The sequence below is a fragment of the Eurytemora carolleeae genome, unplaced genomic scaffold (assembly GCF_000591075.1).
Source record: "Eurytemora carolleeae unplaced genomic scaffold, Eaff_2.0 scaffold123, whole genome shotgun sequence".
NCBI lineage: Eukaryota > Metazoa > Arthropoda > Copepoda > Calanoida > Temoridae > Eurytemora > Eurytemora carolleeae.
Genome location: NW_019396038.1, coordinates 143,584 through 160,079, shown reverse-complemented (window position 1 = coordinate 160,079; position 16,496 = coordinate 143,584). Strand labels below are relative to the sequence as shown.

General features: G+C 30.8%; 1 protein-coding gene across 1 annotated transcript in view; it reads left to right on the top strand.

The window, feature by feature from the left end:
• The window catches only part of LOC111699534 (voltage-dependent T-type calcium channel subunit alpha-1G), a 134,506-nt gene that overhangs the window by 70,091 nt on the left and 47,919 nt on the right, over positions 1-16,496 (top strand). The window contains exons 40-41 of the mRNA XM_023470236.1: positions 10,750-10,807; positions 12,428-12,583. Of these exons, the coding sequence (XP_023326004.1) occupies positions 10,750-10,807; positions 12,428-12,583 (214 nt within the window). The remainder of the gene's footprint in view (positions 1-10,749; positions 10,808-12,427; positions 12,584-16,496) is intronic.

Sequence of the window (16,496 nt, the reverse complement as noted above, 5' to 3'; positions counted from 1 at the left end):
CTACTAATTTAATATTTAATTAAGATTTAATGATTAATATGAAACATAGTTTGAATCTAATTTTTCAGACGAGTAAGCGCTCAGGGGTAAACAAACAGACTCAAACTGATGAAGCGGTTTATAGTTCCTGGATTACTATTCATCCCTATGTCAATACTTCACCCAATTGTTTAAATAATATGAATTTCATAGACATCGATTTAAATGAATAAAGACAAAATATAGATAAAATCTTTTTTCTTAATAAATTGAAATCTTTACTATTGATTATTTTTGCAAATTTGTTGTTAAAGGAAATTTAACACACATGATATCCAATGATCTTGTTATAATTTTTTTTTTTTAAGGTTTTTCAATGTACAACGTTTAGTTAGACGGAGTTAAACTAAATTGTTGGCTACATCCCTGAAATTTCAGACAGTTTAAGTATTTAATCATTTTGAATTCCTTAGCAACACCGACAATATTTCTTCTGTGTATATACACACGTAAGGCAAAAGATAGAAAAATAGACAAATATATAGAAAAACTAAGATATTAAGATAGAGAATTTAAAATAGATTGAAAAGATAGAGAGAAAGAGATGGAAAGATAGAAATGTAAAAGAGATAAAAAGATAGAAAGAAGGAGACAGATAGATAGATAATAAGATAGAGAGACCGAGATAGATAGATAGAAAATTTAAAATAGATGAAAAGAAAGAAAGATAGAAACAAAATAAATATAGAACAAGATAGAAACCTTAAGATAGACAATAAGATAGAAAGACCGTTATATAAAGATAGAAAATTTAAAATAGATGAAAAGAAAGAAAGATAGAAACAAATAGATATAACAAGATAGAAAGCTTACGATAGAAAGCTAGATGATAGATAGATAGAAAATTTAAAATAGATGAAAAGAAAGAAAGATAGAAAACAAGACCTAGAGCTACTTGGGAATTATTCATATTTTCCTTTTTGTAATATATTAACAAGTATAGTTGTACCCCTGTTTTCCTCAACGAAAACAATTTATTAGAATCCGCCTCTCCCTGTTTGTTGCCATATTTGGCTATACCCCTGGTCAGAATTTTTTGCTTCTACTTTTATCAAACTTTAGACACCTTTTATTGTGATGTTTAAATAAATCCTTCATATTTTGATTTTTCGTTGATTATTCTTTCCTTGTTAAAAGAAAGAATAGGTTCTTTCGATCCACAACAACCTGTAATTTACAGGAAAATAAGAAAGGATTTATTCAATAATATTTTTGTTAGATTTTCTGAATTCTTCAGATTAGATCTAAACTCTCTTTTACTAATAACAAATTAAATGATATGAAAGTTCAATTGAAAAAATGCACACTAGATCTAAATTCTCTCTTACTATTTAATAACAAATTAAATGATATAAAGGTTTATTTGATAAATGTACACTATATATATATATTACCCATTACCAGTCTTCTATTTATATTTTCTACTCATTATTCTTTCCTCGTTAGAAAAAAGAACAGGTCCTTTCGAACCAGAGCAACCTTTTATTTTAAAAAGGAGAATAAATAGGAGACCTTTGTTCCCCATTAACGATTTTCTGTGCTTTCTTCAGTGCTCTCCTTTTCTTCTTATTCTGATTCCTTTTCCTTTTGACTTCACTTTGCTTCAGCATTCGTTCAAATTTCATTCTGTTCCGTAACGGTCCAAATTTGAATCTATTGGGACTTGATACGGGTTCATAACTTCGTTGGATCCATTCCTTTATAATTTCTGGGTTTCTTCTTAAGATTGTTTCCATTTTGTGAATGGAACCAAACTTCTTCTCAAGTTCCTTGATGGATTTTACCAACTTCCAGCTCTCGTCCACGACAGGTTCGGGTTCTTGCTTTTTCTCAGGGTTCCTTCCATTCTCAATTTCAGTATCGTCATCACTGATTTCAATTATATCTAATTGTGGAGCCCTGTACTCAGGATTAAGTAATCTGATCTGTCTTTCTTCTTGGTCCGCCCACACCTTATCCTCCAGAAAGCTTGCTAGCAATTGTTTTCGTAGTTCATACATTGCCGTTGCAGTGAATCTCATATCGTTTGTTCTCTCGTACGCAGACATGTTTATATTCATACCGTGAGTAAGGACATGCAGGGCACAGTCGTAACTATTGCCCTGCTGCCTTATCTTCGGATGAACAAACGTGTAATCTCTATCTTGCATATGCAAGCTCCACATCGCATTCCGGACCTTTTGAAATACTTCATCTGGAAAATCTTCTGGAGAATTTGATTTACTGCTATCTAAGAATTGTATCTCATCCGCTATCCTGTCTATGGAAACCAGGGTATAGTGCCCTTGGTTCCAAAGAGGCAGGAGGATGATCCTGGTGTCGTCTGTATCTTGCAGTTTGTTAATTGCCGCTTTTCCAAATTGCTGTCTTCTAAGCACAGATTCTCCGTCCTCTAAAGTCATAACTACTGGATAAGGTGCTCTTATTCTTGTGAGGTCTCTAAGCGCAATATTGAGGATTTGGCTGGTGATCCACTTCCTGGGAGCCAGACTTTTCAAATCCTTTACCCTGAGTATATCTCCATTTTTGTATATAATTATATCACTATCTTCCATAGTCGCTACCATATTATTTATGGTTGGAATATAGTGAGAACCATTACGACCCACAGGAATGCTCTTGGTAAAGAAAGCTGCAATTTCAGTGTTCATCGTGCTAGACAAGATCTAACTGCAGTTTATCTTCTCATCCTCAGGTTTTTAAGGCGCATCTACAATTCTAACTGTATTTTGTCTAGACCAAGATGACTGTGTGGGTGTTATAAACCAAGAATAAGTAGGTTTAAGTCTAGACCTGCATCTACACCTGCAGTTGTTATTAAGGTATGAATGGATTTTAAAATATGCGTGAGAAGAAAAAGAGAGAATTAGAGAAAGTAATATATATATATTACAACACTCTTTGAATAATCTGCTATTATAATTAACTTAGAATCTATTTTAGGAAATCTTAATTTATTTAGTTGGCAATTTATAGGGAATATATTGGTTCTTTACGTTTTAATATATTAACCTATTTTGGCTCCATTGGATTTTTTTTTATTTTAATTATATTTTTGTAACCAAACATTACTATAGATCTTTTATTTTTCTTTTGATCTTTATTTGGCATATTTATATACATATACTTTTTATCTCTTATTTGGAGCTTTATAAGAACAATAACCCCACTGCAGCTTTTATTTATTATTTATATATTTTAAACGGATCACTCTTTAAATCCAATATTTATATTGAATCATTTTATATATAGGTTCTTCAGACCTGATTTTATAAAAAATAGATCTAGTTTTCAGATTCCATTTTATATCATATATTTTCTTGATCATTTTCAAAAACAAATTATCGTGATTCTTCCAAACTTGTTTTTGTTAAAGTGTCCGCAATTAAGGGTTAGTATGCTAAAACACTTTGCCTGGCTCGTGATTGTTTACCTTATGTATGCCTGATTCTCAGTCATAGCCATACCTTTATACTCCAGACCAATTATACTCATGCCAAATTCCGGTGGCGACCCGAAAAATAGGATATATTTTGAAAAATAACTTTTAAAAAACTTTTCTCAATGGCCTTTTAAGAAAACCTTCTCAAAATCTTTCAAAAATTCCCGCAGTGAAAGAGCTAAGTTATCGTTCACGAACCCTATAGGTTAAATATGAATAATATAATCCATAAATATATTTTTCCCCGCCTATAATTCTTTTAAATTGTTTTCCCAAAATAGTCAAACTGTTTAATATAAACTGTGATATGCGGGTTGTTATATTTTCTTATTCAGAAAACACTCATATGTTTTTCTTAATTTAGGGTTTTTTTTTTTATAAACAACACTTATATTGTTTTGTTTTATTTGATTTTACTTTGTTTATTGTACAAAGCAAATATTATTTTATAATGCTATGTGTATGTGTTAACGAAACCGACTATTTTCCTTTCTCAAATATGTGTATATTCATGTGGCAGTGAAACATTATGTTTAGCGCTGAACGGTGTGTTGTCTCTTCATTCACCGTTGCGGATAAGTTTACGCACATGTTGTAAAACTAAGCAAGGACAGACCGTTTCATAGAACCAACCTAGTCTTCTAAAAATGTAACATGTTTTTCATAAGAACTGTCTATTTCTTCACTATCCAAATCTAACATTTCATCCATTAACAATTGTTTTTCTCTATCAATGTCATTTAGTATTTTGGATCGCGTACGCGGTTCTCTTATTATTGGTGTTTCATCCTTTTTATTTGAGAATATTTCTACAATATTATCCATTGTGATTATATTAAGCATTGCAAAAACTTCTTTCGGAATGTTATTAAAATTGCTATCAGAGCTGTCTAAAACCTCAATCTTTTTAATATCGTCTACTGCCCTTAGAATTTGGCTTCCGTCAAGAATATTTAATAGAACACAATTATAGTATTTAATTGAAATAATCTTAAAGGGTATATTGTCGTAAACCGATTTTAATTTGCGTGAGACTCCAATTGTATCTCCATATGACTTAACTACCACGTCATCGTTAACTTGTAGTTTAGTATCTTTCTTATTTTTATTAATTCGCTCTTGTCGCATTTTTAAGTTCTTCAGTCTCCGCTCGTTGAAATCTTTTTCTTCCTGATCTATGATGTCCGAAAATTTTGTTTCAGCATCCATAAAATTTTTTGGAATTAAACTTTGGAACAAAGTTCTTTGTTCAGGTCTCATAAAGTCATATCTTAAAAATTTAACTCCAAATTGTAGTTGAGATGGTGTTAAAGTTTCTTTGTAAAATATTCTATTGTTGAGTAAAAACGTGACTAAAGGGATTAAATCACTCCAATTTTCTCTTTCAAAAATAGTTAAATTTTTCAGAGCCCTTTGCAATATTCCATTGTACAACTCTACATATGCCCTTGCTCTACTCTTATATGGTGCTGAAATTGGATGTGTTATTCCATGAACTTTAGTAAATTTTGTAAATTCTTTTGAGCGGAACCCAGAGTAATTATCTGTTATAAGATATTTAATTATTCCAAAGTTACTTAAATAGTTGCGTAAACAGTTCAAGACACTGGCTGTTTTTTTTATTTTGCAGTACATACGTTGTACAAAAACGAGAGTATAGGTCAACTAAAACAAGTAAAAACTTATTTTTAGATGGCAATTCTTCAATAAAGTCCATTTGTACACAAATATTTGCTTTGTTTATTTCAAACATTCCATATTTTTGTTTGTTTTTAGCTGATTTTACAAGGATGCAGGCTAAACATGCTCCGCATATTTTTTCAATTAAAGATTTTAACAGCTTTTTATCAGTAATATAAAATATGTTCATACATGTTTTCATTAGGGACACCAGGCCTAAGTGTAAGCCTAAAATATGCTCTCTCATGATACATGGAATATATAAGGTTAATGGCAATACTGGCAGATCATTATAGAATATAACACCATTACGTTCTACTGAACCATCTAATTTGGGTTCTTTAGATTGATTTATTATGAGTTCCTCTCTAGTAAGGAATTTATCTATGAAATTGGTTTGTTCCATAAATAATTTCAGACTGTTAAACTGTACTGTTGGTGTACTGTCTTCTATTAGATCAATATAATATTGATTTTGGATTTCAGTGTTTATTTTAGATTCCGAGAATTTGATTAAATTTGGATTTTCTTTGCAATATTTTGTAATATCTGTCCATGTTAAAAGTTCAGGCAGTTTTTTTCTTTCATTATGATTCATTTTGAGAGGACATAAAGTTCGCGTAAAAAACGTTTCTTTACTTAAACCTAGTCTACTTAAAAAATCAGAAATGTTGTCTCTTCCAGAAATATTCAAAACATGTACGTTTTTATAAGAAAGTGCAATTTTTAAAGACCAGCGAATAAGTTTTTTACTAGAGTTTTGTACATCCGGATTAAACATAAAAAAGCTTACTCTACTATCTGTACAGATTAAAGTTAACGGCGAGTTTTTTATATCGTTTTTAAAAGCTTCTAATGAGTACAAAAGTGCCGCACTTTCCTTAAGATAAATTGCATGATTTTGATCACTTTTAGGAATGGTTTTAGAAAACTGAGATACAAGCTTAATATGTTGTTTTGCTTTATTGCTTTCAAGTGTAGCTTTGAAATTAAAAAATCTGATTTTTCTAAATTAATTTTTAACCCCAGTCTGTGTATTCTGTGTAAGAATATCCCCAAATGTTTTTTGTGTAGTTCTTCATCTCCCCTCGTTGCAATTGAAAGATCGTCAAACCATGCTTTAAAATAGCTATTAGGCGTGCTTAGAGGATCGTATAGACCAGAGTCATCAATATTCATTTGTTTATTTATGGTGTCAGTAAAAAAAAGTGGCACAGAATTTGATCCGGTCAAAGGAGAGTAAAATCTTACACATCTTTCATCTGTTATGACTTGGCTAATGTTTGATTCAAGTGCCGTTCGGCTCAGGCGTATTGCGTAGTACGCTGACCGTAGGTCGACGCAAGTTAAAAAATCATATTTTGATATAATGGTTTTCAAGGGTGCGGTTACACAATCTGTGTAGGTGGAAACCGGTGATTTCACATACTTGTTAACCTCACGTACATCAAATATAATTCTATGTCCCCTATTTTTGTCTGGCCTACCCACTAGGAAACATGGACTTCCTGTTATATTATTAATATCGGCATCTTCGGCTAGATTGAAGTATATTATGTAATCCAAGATATCATTCATTGCTTTCTTTTCATCTGGCGACAGTTTATATGTTTTAGTCATAATCGGAAGTTTTTCTTTCAATGGAATGTCCATGGTTATAAGATTGCCTTGAATATCTTTCATTTTTCCGCAGTCATAGCTATATCTAGAAACAAGGTCTGGATATTTTTCAAATTCTTTTTTCAAAAATATTTTTTGATCTTTTGTATATTTGTCCTTTAAGTATTCATCAACAATAACTGATGCACTTTTAATGGGAAACTTAATATCTGGTAAGTCTAATCCTGGTAATTGTGAAAGATATTCAAGTGTATCTTTATTTTCCTCTAATTTTTCCTCTTTATTGTCTGTGTCAAAAATATTATTCAAAAAATTTATTTTAACTATATTTTCCTTTATATTTTTATAATATCTGTTATTAAATTCACAGTTTTTATTATAAAAGTGCACAGGTAGGATTTCAGAATCAAGTATTAAGTCTTTAGCTGTTATATCATTTAAGTCATAGATATCATCAGGATTAACAACTTCAGTTACAATTTTTAAGACATTTGGTTTAAAAGTCATTTTCTTCTTAGAATCGTTTTTAAATATGATATTTAAACTGCCATTTTTTGAGACTGACGTAGAGGGAACAATAATTGAAGCACTGTCTTCATGTGAATACGACAAGTATGTTGAATTATCCTTGAAATTATTATTTTGCAATGAATATACTTTTGTTTCATTAGGATATAAGACACATTTTTTGTTGTATGTACTTGTTATTGTAGTTTTATTTTCAATAAATTCCGATTTAATATGTTCATTATTACAGTATAAATGGATTTCAGACGAGAAATGCATTGAGATGTTAAACAATTTTAAAAGATCTAATCCTATAATTATTTCTGTGCCCCTCTCTGGGATAGAGAATGATGATTCTAGGATGGTTGAACCAATTTGAACTGTAAACATTTTTGTACCCAATATATTAAACCGGGAACCCTCAACTCCAATTCCATAGTCTAATTTATAAAATCCATCCTTAAAGTTTTTCCAATTTTTAAAGAATTTTTCTGCATATTTTAGGCTTAATATAGAACTTTCAGAACCAGAGTCTAAAAGAGCATATAATTTTACATTGTTTATGATTAAAGGGACTGTAACCTCACTTATATAAGACCTTTTATTATATGCTTTATTAAAATTGAAGTTACGAAAATTAATTTTTTTATTACATAGGTTTTCTTCATCAGATAAATCTTCATTATTTAAATTATTTTCAGAGTTATTATGATTATTTTTTACTTTATCGCTAGTTGTATTTTTATAACATTGGAGCACTTCTAGTTTTTTGGGAAAGATGCACATTTGTTTTGAGGATGATAGAGTTTGATAAACAGTTTGTTGGCGCATCTGTGACACTCCACCTGTGAAGGTTCAAGGCCAGGGTACAAATCACAATTTACTGATCCGTGCGCAGGGCTGTTGCAAAGCCTACAGCGAACAAAACAATTAGCAGAAACATGCCCAGATTTTCCGCATTTTTGACATGTTTTTTTTAGTTTGCAATATTTTCCTATGTGTCCGTTATTATTACAGACCTCGCAAGTTTTTGTTTTAAAACAATTTTCAGTGGAATGATTAGTTTTTTTGCATACGGCACATGTCATCATGGAAATCTGATTTCTTCCGCCTGTTTCAATCTCATTGTCTGATTCGTTAGTCTGGGCAAAATTGTACTTTGAACCTTTATAGGTTTTGGCCATATGTGCATCTATTTCAGTTCTAAACTTGTAGATAAAATCTACAAGTTTAGGTAGTGGAGGATATTCTCCTTGGTTAATAACTTCATATGAGTCCAAGAAATCAAGTAATTTTTCAAAAATACGTTTAGGTAATATGCCTTCAACTGAATGTATGAACAATTGACTTTGTTGTTCTGAGTTCTTTCTGGACAATGATAAAAGTCTCAGATTTTCTTCCATAAAGTCATGCAAATTATTAAATTTATTCTTCTGACTGACTAGAGCTGAAAATGCTTCGTGGTGACTTTCAGAGGAATCATAGATATTCAAAAGATTTGCAAACAGTCCCTTTAAATTGTCATGCTTATATCCTCTAACTGCGCTTTTCACTCTTGGAGAAAGTTTTTGATTTAAAATCAGTTCATATTCAGATTCAGAAATTTGAAAACCCAGATTTTCAACAATGTTGTTCATACCATTCAAAAGTTCCCTAATTGTATAATTCTTGTCATTTGTAAAGATAGGAATATTTTGGAACACTCTCTGAAGTTTGTTTAGTTTGTCAAGGTCGACAGTTTTATTAGTTGTTTTTAAGTTGATTGGCGGGTACAAGTCTTTATGATTTCTACATGTATTTAACATTAAAAATCGTTCAGAAACAATATTGTCAATCTTGTCTTGTTCAGTATTGTAGTGACTAAAGAGTTCCTTCATAATCCTGTCTAAATTATCGCCATCTATTTTTTTCTTCTCTAGTTCTGAGCTTAATTCACCTAATGTACTCATTTTTTTAACTTTGCAATCTACTACTGCAATATCTATTGGTTCTTCTTCATCTGATTCCACATTTAAATATTCTTTTCCAACATGTTTCATAACTTTAGACTTGAAAGCATCTAGTGATTTAAAATTCCTTGATGGGGCCCTTCCAATAGATTTAGATCTAATTTTGTTTTCAGCCATCTTACTTACTCTTATTTAAGTTTGTTTTTTATTTAAAATATATTTGTTGGACTTTAGCCTTAGTTTATTTAGTCCCTAGTAGTTTTCACTCAATTTTGAAACCTGTCTAGACTGTAACTGCCTCAGGGTTAGTTTAAAGGTTGAATTCGTTCTTACTTTCCTTACACAGTATATAACCTAATCTTAGTACAAAGTACAAAATACAAACGTTGAGAAGTACAAGATATAATGAGTACAATGATATACGTATATAAGTATTTTATATTTTTGTTACTACGTGTTAAGTTTGTTTTCAATACAGTTTAATTTTATCAATTCAATATGATGAACAGGGATAAACCTTCCCCCCCTTCAAATTGAAAAAAAAATTTAAATACATAGGTTCTTTAGGACACGGCTCGCCATTTTGTTTCAATTTCTAGGTTTTAAAGTTTGTTAATTTGCCATAAAACTGGGCTATTTAGGTGTGATATTTTTTTTACTAGAAATGAAGCTTTATATCTCTTATATAATCAGAAAAAAATCCAAATTCCAGAGTGATGTAAATATAAATGTTTTAGGTTAAAATGTCTTATATGATGCTACTCTGAAACTCTTCCCAGTAAACTGTCTGTTATTAAGACAATAGCACGCAAAGCATAAGCAATACGGAGAGCTAAAAAACTCTGAATTTACGCTATTGTTCCCAGGATATGTTTCTAGAGATTTGAATTGCAATACTGTAACATTCTTTTTTACAACACTCTCAAAGATGGACAATTTCTAACCATAGACTCTATACGAAAAAATTATATTAAATGACTTACTTTTATCTGTCAGAATATATTTCACAAAGGAAGAGAATAGAGTGAATAGAGTGTATAGAGTGTATAGAGTGACAATACACAAAGTTTACAAAGCTTTTATACCAAAAAATCACAAGGGGTTGCACTTGCGCACAAATATATAAAGGATAACATACTATAGATAATGAAATTCCTTGACATACATTATTTCATTGGATACATAAACGATTTTACAACAAATATTGGTCTGTTATTGGTCGATACAAAAAGTTTCAAGATTCTATTGGATGTTTTAGAATAAAGCTAGTAAAGGATTGGTCTGGCGCGCAGCCTAGTTTACTAAGTTGAACTTTAGATAGAAAGTAGGTTACAAAGATATAGACGTCTGGGTCTGGGAGTATGTTGAAATGCATGATAAACCAAACTGTATTTTTCGTTGCCATGCCAAGATAGTAATTTAAACATCTAGATATCAGGATGTAAAAGTTTGAAGGTGTTTAACATTTTTTTTATAGAAACATACACTTTATATGTGACAAAAATTGTCACAAACCCCGGATAGGAAAAATTTTGATTCTCTCTTGTGGGCAACAGTAACTGTATTCCAGGTATTGGGATAGGCCTAGGGCGAGGAACGCTAATACTTTTTACTATTTACATTACTTTGCATAAATTAACATAAAAAACAAGCCAACCATGGTTAATTTTCATAAAATGAGTCTTTCCGATTTAAATAAAAGTTTTGGTTAATTTAGAAAACTTTACTCTGTGCAATACTACAATTTTATGAAAAAATTTATAAAAAACAAGAAAGGCATATTTTAAGATATGTCGGGCACGGTCATAATATCACTTTTTTAATAACAGTTCTTTTCCTTACATTTTATCTTGTAATCTAATGTCGGTTTTTCTAATCGTTATTTTTAAAATCTTCCGGTTATTTTGCCCAGACCTACGGACAGAATCATTTCTCAACCTTTCATAGAAGACAAGTACTGTCTTGGGAACCAGGAAACAAAAACTGGCATGGCACAGTTAGAAGAACCTCTTCTAACAATGTGTTCAATTCTCAAAACAGTTCTAACTATAAAAGCGCAATAAAAATGTAGTGCAAAAAGAATATACAGGGAATTATAAAGCCATGACATTTTCCTGCTAAAGATTAATGATTCTTTGAAATAAAACTCTTTTATTTTATGCATTGGACAAAATGCATCCTTGATGCAATTTGTGTAAATTTTGCAAAACTAAAGCATCTTTGTACAGTTTACTCTTAAGATAGCTTTATGGTTTATGTATATGCCAAACCTGAAACCTAATCTAACTGCATTGCATTTTTGTTGTTGGAAAAATGAAAAAAAACATAGTTTGATATATAGGTATCTTACAGGTATCGTTCAGGGCCTGAGATTCTCAGATAATTTTTGTTTTCAAAAATCCCTAAATTTGAAATTGGTCAAACTCGTGTCAAGTTTGAGTCAAGAACCCAATTCCTTTAGAAAATTGAAACTTTAGGAGATCAGAAATAATGAAAAGTTGTAAATAGTTCAACTAGGTGTGGCTAATTGAACTGGCGAACTTAAGGACAGGGTTGCCAACCCTTTTGTTTTCTTACCATTTTTGAAGCCTTGCTGGATGTTTTTTTTGCAAGGTTGCAACCTGGTGTTTTTTTAAACCTAAAAATTTAGATGTTTTTCTTCTAATTTTTGAATTTTTGGCAAAGAAAATTTTGAATCACATAATTATCACAGAACAAACCTGTATAATTCTAGATGAAAGAAGCATTACAAGTATTACTGGTGTTTTTTTACTATCAAGTTTGTATCTCTTTAGTCTAGGGGTTGGCAAAGGATATCAAATCCAACCTTAGACCCATAAACAGGGTCCAGGGCCGGACTACAAGCGTAGTTTAAAGTAACCCTCCCTACAAAGATGACAGTGCAGATTCATAAGGGTTCCATAAACTCTTTATCTGATCAATAAATTGGAAAACCTTGTAGTTCTTGTAGTTTTTTTAGGTTTAGAAGTGTGCAATTCTGAAAAATCCTATATATTTCTGTGGTAGAAATTAAACAACATGAACAATTGAAAATAATGATTTTTCAACATTATCAAAATGAATATCTAATTCATACTTGATCAGACAAAGTTTAAGGGTACCGTTGTTAATCTGGCATTGTGTGGAGAATCTCTTTAATTTACGCTTACAGTCCCTTTAACTTAATTAGGTGTTAACCCAAGAGGATTGGAATATTGTACTGTTTGCTGGTATGGAAAGAACATCTCATTGGGCAGCTTTGTACTTTGTAGCACTCATGACATTCGGCAACTACGTACTGTTTAACCTCCTAGTCGCTATTCTTGTTGAAGGATTCTCAAATCAGGTAGATTTCTTTATAGTGTTTCCTTCTGTGTATTCCTTGTACCCCTTAGATTAGTTCTCTTTTCAATGTTTACCGAACTCAAAAATCATCAGTTTTTAATTTTCCATACATTTCATGTTAATATCATCGATATTCACAAATCAGAGACATTTCATGTTAAAATCAAGGATATTCTCAAATCAGAGACATTTCATGTTAATATCATCGATATTCACAAATCAGAGACATTTCATGTTAAAATCAAGGATATTCTCAAATCAGAAACATTTCATGTTAATATCAAGGATATTCACAAATCAGAGACATTCCATGTTAATATCAAGGATATTCTCAAATCAGAGACATTTCATGTTAATATCAAGGACATTCTGAAATCAGACAAGAATCTACAAAAAAAGAGCCATGTTTTTAGCAATTTTAAGAATCCTTAATGCTTAAATTTTGAAAATAATTCCAATTTAGTTTATGTCACCCTGTTAAATAAATGTTGGCTGATAAGTGGAAAATATCTTGCACCATAAAATTGTTCTCAGTGTAAATGTTTTTTAAAGTTTGGTTTATTAACGCAATGGCGATCAAATATCGGTTCGTTTTATTCTTTTAGTCATTGCCTGAAATTTTCAAATCACTATATCTTTGCAACACCATGTCGTAGACCTATTTTAAACTATGGTTTAAAGAATCTAAATTTTAATTTTCAAAAGTTTAAACCTTAAGATAAAAAATATAGGGATTAAAAAGTTGAGTTTGTGGCTAAGTCTCGATTTGTTTCCATTATTTCGATAAACCTCCGCTTAGTTCGTTATTTAAACTTTTCCCATTGCTTGTACAGTAGAAACCAGAATACTCTGGAATATAATAACGACTGTAAGACTCCAGTTAGGAGTGCAAAACACATGATGTACAGCAATTGAGCCGTGTGTAAACAGGCCTATTTGACTTACAAATCAATTTAACAATTATTAGTTAAAACTATTACTTTTATGTCGTCTTTCTATTCCACAATTTCTTGGTTCTCACCATATCAATTTTTTAAGTTAACATATCTTTCCTTATTTTGCGATTTTTTTTCAAAATATTAGATCTTCCCCGGGCCTGGATGGGGGGGGGGGGGACTGTAAGAATACAATAAGTCCTGTATATGACCCCCGGGATTATAATAAATCAGAGTGCAGCAGCAGGAAGGATCTGTGTCCAATGGAATGAAAAAATTCCCTAGGGTTTAAGCTCTATAAGGAGACATTTGTATTTTGCAGTTAGGGTCAGTTTTAGTTTTCCCTCGGTCAGAGAACAAATCAAATTTTCTTAAAATCAACCAGGTTGACTTTTAAAAAAATTGTAACAATAATTTGTTAAACTCAAATTTTCTAATCCCTATTCTAATATTGTAGACCTTTGATATTTCAAACCATGTATTTGATCAAGTTAGATGAAGAAGCTAAGGAACTAGAAAATTTGAGTTTGTGGCAATTGACAAAAATATATCATCTGAGAGTCGTTTAAAACGTTGTTATAGTTTCTTAGTTTTCTCACACATATATATATATATATTGATATTTTTTAAACAAATAACTTTTTAGAACCCCTTTTAGTTAAAAATAAATAGTTTAGACTTTAATTTAATTCTAACCATTGAACCCTGCAGGCTGAGCCAACAAATGTATTGGTAAGCTTTCAGTCATTTATTTGCATTATTAGTTTATTGCCCTTGCACTTGATATATTTTTTACAGTTTAATCCAGAACTTTGAAGACATTGAAAGATTTTATAAAATGTCGTCTTGACAATTTTGCATTAGGTTTTATACTATTATACCTAAATCTTGGAAATTGTTAAAATAGCTGTACAATATGTGGGAACAGTTTTAAAGATCTTCATTTAAAGGGATCGTTCACTTCTTTGTGTAATTTGAGGTTAAACTATAAATAGTCTATTAGTTATTCATTGGTATTAGTCCTATTTTTCAAAGACAACTGTGGCCTCAGAAAAAGCCGATTTATCATTCAGAATTCCAGCGCAAAGGTATAATACCTTTACATTTACACTATTTGAAGCTTTTTGTTTCAAAGTCATGGATTTTTTTACCATGAAATCATCCAAATAAGTGAACGGTCCCTTTTGTTATTCAACTAAAAACTAAACATCTGTGTTATTCCATTTCCAGTAGGTTAGACAACGACATTTTTTAATTCTTTCGATGTCTCCTATAACCTGGGTTAAACTTTGAGATATTTCAGATATTTATTCGTTAAGAAAAAATGAAACAATTGATTTAAATCAAATACAGGGTGTCCCAAAAAACATGGGAATTCAGTGACGAATTCGATATCGTCTTTTCAAATAATTCTTTGATTTAGCATAGTGAAACCTACTGAGAAAGCTGTAATCGGTAAGAGTTTCGTCTGCTATGTTTACATTTTGTTTGTTTATGTTTTGACTGCAACCGGTTGTACTTAGTAAAACAAGAAAATTGCAGTATACAAACAGAGTAAACTTGTCCGTATTCACTGTTCATCTTGCGGAGACATTATAGACACATCTTTGCAGTCGTTTACCCTTTTTATTAAATAAACTCTAGCAGACATAATAATATTATGGCTTTGAAAGTAGGTATTACAATTCTAATTCATAACAAAGACGATATCGAATTCGTCACTGAATTCCCATGTTTTTTGGGACACCCTGTATATTTGAATAAGTAGTTTGCATCTAATTTTTTCCAGATATACATTGAAAAAGAGTGTCTCAAAAATATAGAAATTGTAAGGCCCATGTTAGTGTTGAAATAAATCTTATAAATATTCTGTAAACAATTTGATTTGAGATCACATCTTCATTGTTAAAAAATGCAATATATCCCCTTTTTCGTGGTTTATAAAGGTCAACAATAGATCAGTAAACTTAAAGAATGTTCCTTTTAATTGTAGTGTTGACCAGAATTATGACAGATTATAAAATAAATGGGGCCTACTCTTTCTATTTGAGACGCTCTAGTGGTTCCAAAACCATTGTTAAAAGTAATTGCAAAATGTATTCGCAGAAAGTTGTTAAACTCTCCGTTTGAATATGTTTTTTTAATATATTATAAGTTATACCCCTTTCAACCCTTTTTCTTAGATTAGGTATTCATTTGGAAAAATTGCATCTTTCACTGAATAGCATGAAATTTTATTTCCGATCTTTTCTAAAATTAAATTCATAAAATGTAATGGAAAGTTTCAACTCAAAATTAATAAATAGCTTCACTTTATCGGGTCCGTCAAATTAATTTAAAATGATAATCTATCTAAAGTGTTTAATGTCTGATTTACCTACCTGCCAGGACATGTAATGCTTTTTTAATTAAGAACAATTTATAGTACGTCGTACAGTCCCTTTAAACTTATTAAAACTTACCAAAGTCAATTGACACCAGATCTATTCTCCATAAGTAATGCATCAATTTTATTTAACTTATTTGTTTTCTTCCACTCCATTTTTTAGTTATTTGTACATACATCTTTCGAAGCATTCATAACACATCCATGTGACATCATTTATACTAATATTAAAACTATGGCATTTATAATAATTTTTATTCATATATGATAATGTTCATTATCTCAATTTTATCATTTACTTCAGCTTTATAACATTGTGCATCTGGTATAATTGCATTGCATTACACATGGAGGCCATTTTTATGCACGGTTTCTGCTTCATTCATTTTCAGATTTTGCATTAATTTAAACCTTCAGTTTTAATCTCATATTCGTGTATGAAGTGTGGAATCTTCATTAAACAAGAAATATTTAAGGAATACTAATAATTCAACTCTCAGAGACAAATACTGAGAGAGTGAGGGAATATATTATAGCATGTTAACTAATTTTAACCCTATTCCTGCTGTGTGACCCCCCCTGTAGTTTTTTTT